A 13,780-nucleotide genomic window follows, 5' to 3' on the forward strand; every position below is an offset into this window, starting at 1 on the left:
AAACCGATCTAACTATTGATTCATTAGTCTAGACGATTCGATTTAATGAATTATTAAAAAAATTAAAAAGAAATCCAATCGGTTGATATTAATTTGTGGCTCAAATAATCTAAAACCTACTCTCTGGACCCATACTTAATTAATTTCTAACCTGACCAATCAGTTTAATTCGATTCAAATGATAATGATAAATATCTCATTCCTAATCCAAATATGGGAATTTTCAGCCAAACTTGAGACTAGATTATGAAATATAAAATTTCATGAGCTAAAATATTCTCCATACCCATGCATGAATACGTAATGAGCACAAATACCCTTTTTTTTAAAAAAAAATAAAGGAATGGAGTAACATGTTGGGAGTGTAGAGTATTTGCATTTCTCAAACTCTTATTCAACTTTATGATATTTGCTTTTCATAAATGTTGTAGAGGAAATGTGGAGTGAAAAGAGTTGAGGTGGGTTTTGCCGTGCTGTGCCCCTTCTCACCTTGCTCTTCGGATACAACCTCCTACTGCTCTTTTGCTTTCCTTTTTTTTTAAATAAATTGAACAAATCTTATGTAAAAAGAACAAAGCAATTGGAAAATTTATTATATTGAGCCTTTGTTTTAGTTTTGAGTGATGATTTTATTTACGTTATATTGAAACTTTTATAGCAAATTTATTTTTTATATAAAAAAAACATATTCAAGTATAATCAAGTTAAATTAAATTCAAACCGTAAAAAAATTCTAACTCGAAGTTAAATAAAGATGTTGCATTATATGAATATGTGATAGCCCGAAATAGGGCCTAATCGGAATAGTGGTTTCGTAACCACAAATCCGAAGTGAAATAGTTTAATTTTATAAATTTTTATTAGTTACTGATTGATTGAAATATTGTGTGAAAATATGGATAGGAAATTTTAATGCTTTAGTGCTTAATTGAATTTTTAGGACTAAATTGAGAAAAATGCAAAGTGTGTCTAATTAGTGATTAAATGACTTAATTGAATTATTGCATGAAATTGGAAGTGTTTATGTGGCAATTAGACCATAAATTAGTGTTATGGACACAAAAGGGTATTTCTAGAAAAATATCTAAGTAATGGGTCAAGGGCATTTTTGTCCAAATTGGGTAAAAGACAAAATAAAGAGAAAATAAGTGTCCATCTTCTTCAAAAAAATCAGAAGCTTGCTGCCGAAAGTTTCAGGTTACCATAGTTAAGGGTTTTGATTTTCCTAAGCTCAATTGTAAGTGATTTCTTGCCCCGTTTTTAATTATTTTCGTATTTTTATGCTTATTGAAGCTTGAATTTCATGTTTCTACTATTTAATTTAAATGAAATTAAAGTTTAAAAATTGACCCATTCATGATATAATTGTAAATTGATTAGTGATGTTAGATAATGAATGTTTGAAGTGTTAATTACAAGTTTTACTAGATGAATTTCAATAAAAAATGTTGAAAAAGGGCTAAATTGTGAAAGATGGTAAAGTGTGCATAAAGTTATGATTTTGTGAAATTGAGGCCCGTTATGAGCATGAAATATGATTTAGTGAAGTTTGAAATTTAAAAATTTAGAGAATTTTATTTTTACGAGCTTAGGGACAAAAGTGGAATTTTTGAAAAGTTATGGGGAAAAATGTAAATGTGTCAAAATGTTGTGTATGAATTGTATTTGAATGGAATATTGATAAAATGTATTAAATTGTGTTAATATAGATCAAGAAAGAAGAAATAATGCAAGTGATCGGGGAAAAGAGAAAGTTATCGACTAAATTACAAAAATAGTCGTTTTGCATCCGAGGTAGGTTATATGTAAATAATAGTTATATTTGTATAAATTGTGAATTATATTTGATATGTGAATTAATATTGAATGTGGAAGGAAAGTTGTTCATGAATTATTCAAGTGATAAAGTGTTGAAAATAAAGTGTTAAGTGTAAATTCCCGGTTGAACATGAAAGTTGTTCATGAATTATTCAAGTGATAAAGTGTTGAAAATAAAGTGTTAAGTGTAAATTCCCGGTTGAACTTAGGAATAGAATTGGATACAAGTGACATGTCACTAGAGACCAGTGTTACAGTGTTACAGTGAGTCCCGGGTGCTGGGTGATCTAGCATGTGTTGCAGACACCTGACAGCTTGTGTGAGCAGACCCGTGGACATTTCCAGTGTTATTGATCAGTGGTAGCTTCGGCTACATTTCAGTGGTAGCTTTGGCTACATATCAGTGGTAGCTTCGGCTACATATCAGTGTGGCACTTATGTGCTAAATCTCTACGTATCCGTGTATATTCCAAGTGTTCAACGGGATTAATAATGAATTAAAGTGAATATGAAATGTTAAGTGTGAAAATGTATATGCAAGTGAATTGGTAAGATTGTGTATGTGTAAGTGATTGAAATTGCTAAGAAATGTTTTGATTAGTTATATGTTAAAAGTGTTAATTATTAATTGAGTAATTATTGTTTACATGTAACTTACTAAGCTATTTATAGCTTACACATCTCTTTCTTTCCTTTGTTTTATAGTGATTTGAACTTGATCGAATAGTGGACCGTCGGAGCTCGTATCACACTATCATAACCATCTCGGTATTATGTGCTTTTCAAAATGTTTAAACTATGGCATGTATAGAGTCTTAATCATTTTGAGCATGTCCAAATGATATGGCTAATGTTAGCTATTGAAGTAGTTATTAAAGAATATGTTTTGGAGTTATGTATGTTTAAATGGTAACTAATTCAAAGAAGCAGTTTCTTTGACAGCAGCAGTGACGTGAATGTGAAAAATCACCATAAATAGTAGAAATGGAATTAGAGGGTGAATGATATATAGAATTAAAGCTTATCAAGTCTATTTTTACATGAAAGAAACGGTGTAGGCAAAGGAATTTTATATTTTGAGATATTTAAATTTTAGTGAGACAGGGTCAGAATGGTTTTTGAAGTCCCCTGTTCTAACTTTAGAAAATCATTATAAATTGTACAGAAATAATTATAGGTCATAATTTATATGTTCAGATTCCTTAGTGAGTCTATTTTCAAAATAAATTAATGGTAACCTTATATGAATTCTGTACAATTAGATATTTGATTTTTAGCGCCAAGAGGTCAGATCTGTCGAGCTGTGAAACAGGGGATACTTTAATGAATAAACTGTACTAATGTGCTAAGTCAAAAATTCTGAAAATTTTATGGTAAGTAGGAATATGAGTCTAGTTTCACGGAAAATTTACGGATTTAAATTTTGAGTTTCGTAACTCAAGTTATAATTAAATTAGTGACAGTTGCGCAGGTGGACAGTGTTGTTATGAACAGTGAATTTAATTTTAAAAGCAAATTTTTATGCTCCGAATCGGTAAGTTAAATTGGATGACATCTCGTACTCGATTACGGAGACGGTCTCGGGTAAGGGGTGTTACAGAATATGTCATATAAAAAATGAATACAAGGATGTGATTAATCAAATGTAAAATAAATAATTATGTGTAGATGTATGCATTAAGGTATTCAACCCATAAAAAGCTTAATATGTTGTGTGAAACAAACTCGAATGAAAATGAAAGATGAGGGTTTGATTAGTGAAATATATCGTATAATAAATTATTAAAGCATATAAAATAATTTATATACTTTGAAAAAAAAATTAAAATTAAACACATAGTACTGTGATTGTTGCAATATGTAAAAGAATGTAGATCCAAATAAGTTTAAATACATGTTATCCTCCGATCCGTTTATAAACTAAATCACAACAAAGAGCTAGGAAAATAAAATAAAATATTTTTTAAAACACTACATAACCCAAAAAATAAAAAAACAGTACTATTAAACAAATATCATAAATCTATATAATGTGACTTTATTAATGTATCAATATTTATATACATATAAAATACCTTAATTGTTGACTCTTAATGTAAAATCTACTAGTACCTTTTCATTGCCATTGATGACCATTTTGCTCGGTGGGTGATCCGGGAACGAATGGAACGAAACCTCTTCCACCGAACACAGGTCGCATGAAGGCATCGTCAAATTTTCTCCAGTAGTAATGCACAGTGTTGGAAGGAGTTGTCAAGAGCATTCTCAAGCTAGTCGGTCGACATGCATTACGGTTGTTTTGGTCAGCTTCGGGTTCGCCTTCATTGCCAAGAAGTGGTACAATGAATGATTTCGGAGTAGATGGTTCAGACGAAAGCGTCCTCATGAGATGTTTTGGAGAAGGAAGTAAGAGTCTCACTAATGGTTTAGTCATCAATCCAAAAACCTGTATGGTTTAGAGGAACATAAAATTACATAGGGAGACTCATGCTAAGTGAAACATAGCAAAGATAAATTACAGGGACTCATGAGTGAATGTCGGGAGTGTTGGATAGATGTCTGATATGGGTGTCTTTTTTTTTTTTTTGGGAGGGGGGTTCATATCCCATATTCGTGTTCAAAATATGTCGGACACAGATATCGGATATGGTTATTTCAAGAAAAATGAAGAGTTGGAGAAATATAAGAATGATGTACTACATATGTTACCGAGAGTCTTTATTTTTCTAAAAAAACTAATGTCAAATGCATATTCAAACATGAGTTTGAAAATATAATCCTTTAAATATGTGTGTGTGTATATATATATGTAAACTTATGACAAGTATACTAGGTACCAAATATGTTTTCATATCCGATATTCATCCCGAGATCAGATAACATAGAGTGCTACAATTAAAGCAACTTTTGAGTGCCATGTTGCCACTTGAAAAATATGAGATTTTATGATCAAAGCTTCGGTGACAAAGAAAGGGATAGTTTACTATGATGCTCCGACTCTATTTTCTTTAAAGTATTTATTCCTGACACTCGTGTCTAACATGGGGTTATAAGGATATGACTACCAAAGATACTCTAAATACATGAGAAAACTTGAAAAATACTCTAAATACATGAGAAAACTTGAAAAGATCTTACCATACTCGTATCCAATGCTTACATCCAAATTCAAATAACATATATACTTTGTGTCTTACCACTGTGCTGAAAAGAACAACCGAGATTGTGCTGGTTATCATCATCGCATTTCCTCGCAACTGCGTATGACCTAAGCTGGTAAACTGCAAAGTTAAATAGTTTAGTCCGTCTTTACATATTTGTCTCTCTACTAGCTTTGGTTGTTGCGTATGTTACTTGCAGGTGAATATTCGTTTTTTTTTCAAATAATAACTAAATAGAATATAAAATTGCATATAATTTTTCATTTTTCTACCATGCCAGACAGATCCAGATATGGGTTATGGATATGATCTTCTAAAGACTCTCAATATTAGAAAAAAACATGAACATACCCGTGAGGGAGACATACTCGTGTCCAACAGTTTCACCCTAATCGAAGTAACATAGGGTTTAAATAGGGTGTAAACAAGAGACACTTGTGTATGAAAACTATTCGAGTTGGCTCGGTCATTGTCAAGTTGAACTTGAACATCTCTAGCTATCGACTATCATAATGCTTGACTCGACTAGTCACAAGTCTAGATAAGTCATATTTTTATTTTTATTTTTATTTTAATATCTATTTTTTATTTTTAATTAGTATTGAAAATTTCATTTCAAACTTGAAGACAAGAAATAAAATCAAGCATGGAAATCGAAACTCATTTTTTATTAGATAAAGGGTCCAATCAAGAATAGAAAAAGCAATTGAATCTTATACCTGATTGTAAGCAAGTGCCATTGAGACAGCACCACGCATAAGACCAGCCCACCAAACCGTGACCTGCAAAACAGATGTCAAAAGAGAGCTATGAATTCATCAAATCTGTCTCAAGCACACTGGAGATACAAATCAGCTATGTTACTCGGACTCAAGTATGAGTGTTGGATATGGATATGTATCTGGTACAAGTATGGTCAGATTTTTTTAAGGTTTTTTTTTTTTCATATATTTAGAGGATCTTTAAAGGTCATCTCACCATATCCATCTGTCACACGAGTATCGGGCAGAAGTACTTCAACAAATATGAAGAGTCCGAATATCATAATGTATCAAAATGGTTTGAAACTCATACCTGCTGTTTGAAGTCAACTTTCTCGTGCGGCGCTTTCCTTGTCAAGTTAGATATAAAGGATAAGGGAAAAACAAAGGCTGCTCGTCCAACAAGAATCAACCCCAACAGAATTCCACTAACACCAACTGATGTTCCGGGGCTGCGAAGGAAAGGGTTAAATTAAGTCTGCATTTAAGTTATCTGTAAGATCTAAAAACAGTTTAATATTGACCTCACCTGTCACTGATAACTCTCCACTTCTCAATGTCCAATGCATCCATACCAACAAAAAGGAAGATAAAAATCTCAGAAACAAAAGATAATGTTGCAAAAGCATGCCTGCAATAATCAATTGGGAGCAATAACATATCAGTACTATCAAAGGTTGGCTGGCTTTCTTTCGAGATCAAAAAAGACTAGCAAACTAATTCAACCTATGTAAGTCAGATTCAGATATTAATGTCAAATATGAGCGTGTATCCAACAAGGATATGTTCAATTTTTCCTATGTTAAATAACAACACCACAGATAGAGCCAGTTTTCCTGGTTCATCTGGTTTAACTGGTTAAATATGCTGATTCGAATTTTTAGTGCTTAAATACTTTAAACACTTCGTGAACATGAAATAAACTAATAAAATAGTTAATAATTAACAAAAAGAAATGTATTTAGCTTCATGTTCGTATTTTTAATAAAAAACTAAGAGATGTGTATCTTATAAAAAAATTACTGATTTTCAGCGATTAAACCAGTTCAATTTTCTTTTGACACCCACAGGAATGCCCACTGATTTTTGGTTCAGTCAATTCGAATGGCCGGTCGGTTCGATATTTTGTTCCTTGATTAGGTGTAATGACATGTCACTACCATGACTGATTGGCTGGCTTTCTCCCAAGACCCAAAAGAAGTGGCAAACTAATTCAACCTATGGTACTAGACTTGGATATGATTGTCAAATACGAATATATACTTGACCTGAGTATGTTTTCTTTTCTATGTTTTCCATATAAACGGAAGGTCCTTGAAAAGTCGCATTCTCATATCTATGTTCTAATATGTGTTCAACACAAGTATCAAAGCAACACAGAATTCAACTGTCAAAATAAATTATTTTGGATATCAGGCATACTTGGTTGTCACTCTCGAACTTTCAGTAACATTATGCCATGTGTAATGAGACATAACGATCCCACAAAAGAATACTGTGAGAATAGCACTGAACGAGAAAAGCTGCAAGACAATAGGGCCAAATATTGTGGTGAGACAGCCTTTAACATAATACAAAGATAAAAGTTAACCCAAGAGGTGCCATACAAGTAGGGGGAAACCTTACTTCAGCCAGCATATATGATAGGTAAGCCATAAGCATCATGAGAGCAACCTCACGATCAGTGGAGTGCCTGTTTTACAAGAAGGGGAGAGAAATGAGAACACTATCTTAAAAGATGGAACTCTTTTCCTTCATTTATGACATAAGCAAGTATTTACTAGTGTATATAACTAATTACATAACAGCAGGGTTTAAAGAAACAGAGAAAACTGAAAGCTGATTCGAATAGGAGTATTTGGTTCATATATTATCTTAATGTATTTGATTAAGTTCAAATTTTATTTTCATAAGTAAAAAAAGAAAAAAAAAGTAATATTTTAAAAAAAGTAACATTCAAATTGAACTGAATTATAATTTTTATTTAATTTTTTATTAATTTTATTTTTATAATATAAAAATAAATACTTTTATAACTTAGTGAAAATAACTTAAAAATACTGCACATTAATCATAATTGTTTAAAAACCGAACCTAACTGTTATCAACGCTACATAACACAATAACATAATATAAACATATTATGTTCAACCCAAATTGAGGATGTGAAAAGTTCAACCATTCTACAATCTCATATCTCATGAAATTATCAGATAATTCAATTTACCCTCAGCAAGTTAGATGAGGCAAACAAATGAACACTACTTATATGCATACCTTCCAAAATAGAGCTTTCTGATAATGTAAGCGCTAAGCAGTCCAGCCTGTAGAAGATAAACAAAAATAAATAAATAAATCCAACCAAAATCAAGGAAATTCAACCTGAGAAGAGAAAGAAAGCCTCACCAAAACTCCAAGCAAAGTACTTAAAATAAATAAATACAAAAAGTTTCCGATGTATTGCAAAGCCATGGTAGAGTCGATGTGAGAAATATCAAAGGTTTGGATTGCATTGAAAAGAACCACTGATGTGGCATCATTGACAACTCCCTCACCAAAAACCAGACTGTATAATAAAGGTGTCTCATCTTGATTAAGCACCTGAATGAATAAGGAGAGAATAGGTCACCACAACTTATGTTACTTGAACTCGATTATGAGTGTCGCATATGGGTGTCAAACCTAAGTACTCTTAGAGAAAGAGTCCAACAACTAGAGCACAACTACCCTTTAAAAGTTCTAATAAGAATCTAGATCTCACACAGACATACTTGCAAAGTGCACACAGAATCTGTTGCAGAAAATATTGCACCAATTGCTGCAGTTAAGAGAGTAGAATTAGCAAAAGAGTAAAACATAAATTTCAACAATAATAGGAAAAGATGTAGCGCCACGAATATTACCAAGATAATCCCCTAAAGTAAGATCACCGATGTTCATTTTCTTGAAGAAATGTATGGCACCTAATTTACAATAAGAGGACAAATTAATAGATGGTAGGATCTCCAGTACTTTATTTTTCTTTTTTGAAGTACCTAAGTTCATCACCCATGTTGGACACATTTTTGGATATAGGTATAAGAATATAACCCTCCAAAGACTCCAAATACAAGGAAAAACTTCATAAAAATTTAACATATCCGTTCCAGACACATACTCTTACCTAGTGCTCACACTTGAGTCCAAGTAATATGGATGCAATATGCAGTTATTAACACAAATAACTTAAGGGCATGATTCCAATTATTCCATCATCATGCTATAAAATCTTTAACCAGCCTTATTCTCTGGAATATGACCAATTTCATTATAAATTGCTATATTACTAGGATTTAGGTGCGAGTCTCAAATACGAGTATGTGTCTGATGCATCTATTTTCAATTTTCCCAATTATTTTCATGTACTGCACTTGGAAGATCCTCGTAGGATCATATCCCATACTCATGCCTCAATATGTGCTAACATGAATGTTGCACAAAGGTACTTCAACCAAAATAAGAGTCCAAGTTTCAATAATAATTCGAAACCAACGGATTCCATAAATCAGCCACCTTCAACTACAATGTCAAGATGTTCAAGAAAACACAAGCAGGGTACGACCTTTGAGCTTCAGCAACTAAATTAAAATATGAAACATAATAAGGTTATTAAACCATTAAACATACCTATAGAAATGACGCAAAAGGATATTAAAGTACCAACTGCACCAAACAGCATGATAGTCAAAAAGTTGCGGAAAAATTGTTTCTTCTTCACTTGGAATCTGGTGGTACAAAGATAAATTATCAATCATTTGTTCAGATGCTTTTAGTATAGCAAAGAACAATCAAGTACTATACCAATACCATGTTACTTGGACTCGGGTGTGGTTACCAAAAATAATTTAAGAAAAATAAAGAGTCAGAGCAACATAGTCCTGGTATACCACCCAAAACTAAACTGAAAAAATGAAAAAAAAAACCCGAATTTATATGTACTTTTACATAAACAACTAAAACAAATAAATCGTGTTCCTTAAAAAATAAGTACAATACAAAAGTAAAGATTAAATGCAAGCATCAATAGCTCACCCCGCATTGAAAATAATAGGAGGAAGCAAATAAATGAAGAACAAATCTTCACTGAAAACTAGAAGACGTGAGCTTTTTCCTCCTGTTGTAAGCAAAATTATAACTCCAGTACATACTCCCTGCAATAAAAAGAAATATTCGGAATTACGAAAATTAATGGCCTTTGTTTCCTTTATAATATTTATGTGTATATATGCAAAACTAAAACTTACTATGGCCAGAGCAGTAATAGACTCGTTCATCCATCGATTTTCCTCTAGTAAATGACCAATCACGATACACCCGCAAAGAAGCGCAACGAATAAGTTTATTGAAACTATTGAGCCATGATCAGAGGCTAAAATCGTCTCTGAATTTGCTAAAGCGGAGCTTATTATCCCGATTGTCATCGCATTAACAATCAAGAATTAAATGATTTTGAAAGTACGAACTAAGAATTTAATTTTGATTCAAGTATTTGATTTTGGATCAGGAAACTCCCATTCCAGGTGCTAATTCCGCTGGAAATTCAGTTTCTTAGAATTTCTAGTTTGACTGCAGAGAAACAGTAGAGGAGAATAGGTGAAAATAAAATTCGAAACACATGAAAAATTTCAGAACGAAAATAAAAATGGAACGATTCAAACTCTACAACGAATTCCTTGTTTTTTTCCACTTTTTTCCTACTCTTTTTCTCACCGGCCAAACAGAACTACTACAGCAACTCAAAAAAGAAAGCTTCAAATATACAAAGAAGAATTTATAAAAAACAAACAAACAAATAAATCAGCATGAGAAAAACTGAGTCAGAATCCAACTCACCTCAACTCAGTTCCGTGGTTAGAAAAGTATTGAACTGAGAATAAAACGTCCTCGTTTTGGATCATAAAGTCCCAACCAGAATCTGATTCGATATCTTAACCGAAAAGCAGCTTATTCGAGTTGACAAAGAATACTTTTTTTTTTTTAAAATTCTGGATATATATATATATTAAATTTAAGGATAAATTACACCTGTTTCCCTTAACTTTGGTCAATATTACGTTTAAGCCATTTAACATTTTTTACTTACGAAATAGTCATTAATGTTATAGAATTCTTACATTTTTGCCACTCATTTATTATCTCCGATTAAGAGTGACACCTTTATTTAAAGGGCTAATAACCAATTTAAAAATATAAATAAAACATTATTTTGATATGTTTAATTATTCTCTTAATAATTATTTTAAAGTTTTAAAAAATATTAAAATTACATATAAAATTATATAAAAATTTTATATTAATATTAAGTAAAATTCATTCTATTAAATTACATAAAATAAAATAAAATAAAATAAAATAACTATCCCCCACCCTGATCTTCTCTTTTTCCTTTGGTTGTAAAAGAAATACTCATATCCTACAAATTTCTAATTATATGACACTACAAAAAGGCAAGGTTGAAACAAGATTTTCTATGGAGTGTGCTTCGTATTTATTAGATGACGTCGCGATAGCGTAATTCTCGTTGCGACGACGCAACAGACAATATTCCGACAAGAAGAAAACGAGATGATGGTATGTTCTCAAATTCAATCAAATTTTCTTCTCTTAGTTAAACTCTACTATTTATTTCTTAATTAAACTCTGATTATTCTAGGAATATTATTGTCATATTAGGACTTTAGTTTTAGTCTATTTAAAAGGGTCATTGTATCCCTGATTCAATAAGCCAATTAAAAAGGCAAGATGTAGAACTATAGGGTTTTTTTTTTGGGTGACAAGTTGTAGTCGCAGATAAGTTTTGGTGACAGTTTTCGTGGTAACTATGTAAAGAATTTTGTACCGAGAACTCTATGAGAGTTAAGGCTTTATTTTCAGGGTTTATATGTTTAGTATATTTAAGTTTATTTTCTCTATATTGTACTCATATTTGTTTACTCATTAGTGAAAAGCCGAAGTCTCTTTTACCCGTAGTTTTTTATCCTATTCAAAAAAGTTTTCTACATAAAATAGTTATGTTGTTCTTATTCATTTTTATTATCTCATTATTTATATGGATCTATTCCCAATATTTTTAATTCTCATTCTAAATTACCAGCTATCAGATATGGTTTATAAATTATTTTAGCTTTACTTACATATACCCAATTTCGTACAAGAAGAAAATTACTATCACTTCATTAAATTACAAAATGAATTGATGCAAAATTATCAAAAGAGTTCAAATTTAATCACTCCATAAAAAGGGGAAAAGAACAAAAGGGTGAGTCTAATATGCGCGATGTTTTAACATGTATTTCAAAGGAACATTTATACCATTTTAACCAAGCTCATCTAAATTGTCTTACTTGAACTGGTCCAAATTGGGCCTGGACTGATTCCAAAATTCCAGCCCCACCAATGTATTTAAATCTACCATGTTTGTCAGGTCGACTACGGATTCAAGATTTGAAGAACCGTATTGGTATGGTATGTCAATAAAAATTTGCGACGGAATTTTTTCATTTGCTGGTATCGTAAATGACGCATGGGAGAGAGAAGGGGAACGGGGTGGGGAGAGTTTTATTTTAATATAATAATTTTTATTTAATTTTATAATAATTATTTATAATACATTTTATATTTTTAGTAATTTTAATTTATTTTTAATATTTTTTAAAAAACTTAGAATAATTATTAAAAAAATAATTAAATATATCAAAATAATATTTTATTTATAATTCAAGAATAAATTGGTTATTTACTCTTTAAATAACATATCACATTATGTAAGTAATAATTCGATAACATTAATGACTATTAAATAATTAAAAAAATTGAGTGACCGAAACATAATATTGACCAAAATTAAGGGACAACAGATGCAATTTACCCTAAATTTAAATAAGAGAACCGCATAGAGTTTTACCTTCGGACAGTGAACAAGCGAAGAGATGGCAGAGAAAAAATCCGCCTAAAGGAAATGTATTTATATGCCTCTTGGAAAAGAAAGTTCAATTTTTTCTTAAAATGATCTTAACCGTCGATTATAATTAGTCTAAGAAAGTATGATAAGTGTTTGGTTGTGACTGTGGTGTCGGATGCATGGGATGATTCCATGAGTCTTCATTATTTGGAGAGGGAATGGAAGGAGAAGAAAGGAACAAGGCAAAGAAGGTTCACATTGTCGAAACCATTTTTATTTTGAAAAATGGGAGTCGACTTTAAAATGAAAAATTAGAGTTGCCACCGATCCTTTTTGTTTAGGTGGGATCGAATCACCTAATAAAACATTTTATTTTATTAAAATATTGGTTTTGGCCAACGAAATTTAGGAAAACGGGTTCGGGAGTCAGTTACGTACGAGGAAGGATTAACACCCTCGTAACGTCCAAAATCAGTACCTAATTGATTAATTAATGTCCTAATATTGAAAATTTGGAAAGATTTTTTTTAAAAAAAGATCTCTTTCAAAATGTTTGGATAATTCGAAATAGATGCTGAGATTTTCTTGCCTCGAAAGACTAAAATATCATAACTAGCGCGTTAGGATATGACATTTCAAACTCTCGATACCAAGGTCATATTATGATTTCCAAAATCCATGCATCGAAACTTTAAAAGGATATTTGGTTGTTTGACCAAACGATAAGTCGAAACCTAGCACGTTAGGGCATGACTTCCCGAGTTTTCAAACACAAAATATTGCCTCATTTTTTTAATTTAAGAAAACATGGATGAAATTTCAAAAAGATACTCAGTTATTCAGTCAAACGAAAAATCAAAATTCAGCACGTTAGAGCACGACTTCTCGAACTTCCAAACACAAAATATTTCTTTATGTTGAGAGGGTTTTTTAAAATGCGGGTCGTTATAAAAGCGGTGGAGTACGTTTATTCAGTTTATTTGCAATAAAAAAATGAAATGAACAGATTAAAGCAAACAAGTTGGTAATCTCAACTATGAATCAATACACGGAACTAAAAACGAAGTAACTAATATGGAACATGTACACGGTTAGTATAC

The 13,780-nt window shown here is 31.4% G+C and overlaps 1 protein-coding gene across 3 annotated transcripts; it reads right to left on the minus strand.

Annotated features, from left to right (window-relative positions):
• Positions 1 to 3,806: 3,806 nt before the first annotated feature.
• On the minus strand, positions 3,807 to 10,758 carry LOC107888919 (sodium/hydrogen exchanger 2). Of its 3 annotated transcripts, none has more exons than XM_041077710.1 (15): positions 10,613 to 10,758; positions 10,024 to 10,345; positions 9,812 to 9,930; positions 9,407 to 9,504; positions 8,644 to 8,703; positions 8,512 to 8,558; positions 8,147 to 8,341; positions 8,018 to 8,064; positions 7,367 to 7,433; positions 7,163 to 7,263; positions 6,270 to 6,371; positions 6,054 to 6,192; positions 5,699 to 5,761; positions 5,016 to 5,099; positions 3,807 to 4,264 (listed from the first exon to the last, which is right to left on the minus strand). In XM_041077710.1, the coding sequence occupies exons 2-15, from the start codon at positions 10,198 to 10,200 to the stop codon at positions 3,935 to 3,937; spliced, it is 1,629 nt and encodes a 542-aa protein (XP_040933644.1). In that variant the 5' UTR covers positions 10,201 to 10,345; positions 10,613 to 10,758; the 3' UTR covers positions 3,807 to 3,934. The 3 variants fall into 3 exon arrangements, with proteins under 3 accessions (XP_040933644.1, XP_040933645.1, XP_040933643.1); XM_041077711.1 differs by having other exon boundaries at positions 10,024 to 10,505; positions 10,613 to 10,737; XM_041077709.1 differs by lacking the exon at positions 10,613 to 10,758 and having other exon boundaries at positions 10,024 to 10,605.
• Between the last annotated feature and the right edge of the window lie 3,022 nt (positions 10,759 to 13,780).

Source organism: Gossypium hirsutum, chromosome A09, assembly GCF_007990345.1.
Source record: "Gossypium hirsutum isolate 1008001.06 chromosome A09, Gossypium_hirsutum_v2.1, whole genome shotgun sequence".
Classification (NCBI taxonomy): Eukaryota; Viridiplantae; Streptophyta; class Magnoliopsida; order Malvales; family Malvaceae; genus Gossypium; species Gossypium hirsutum.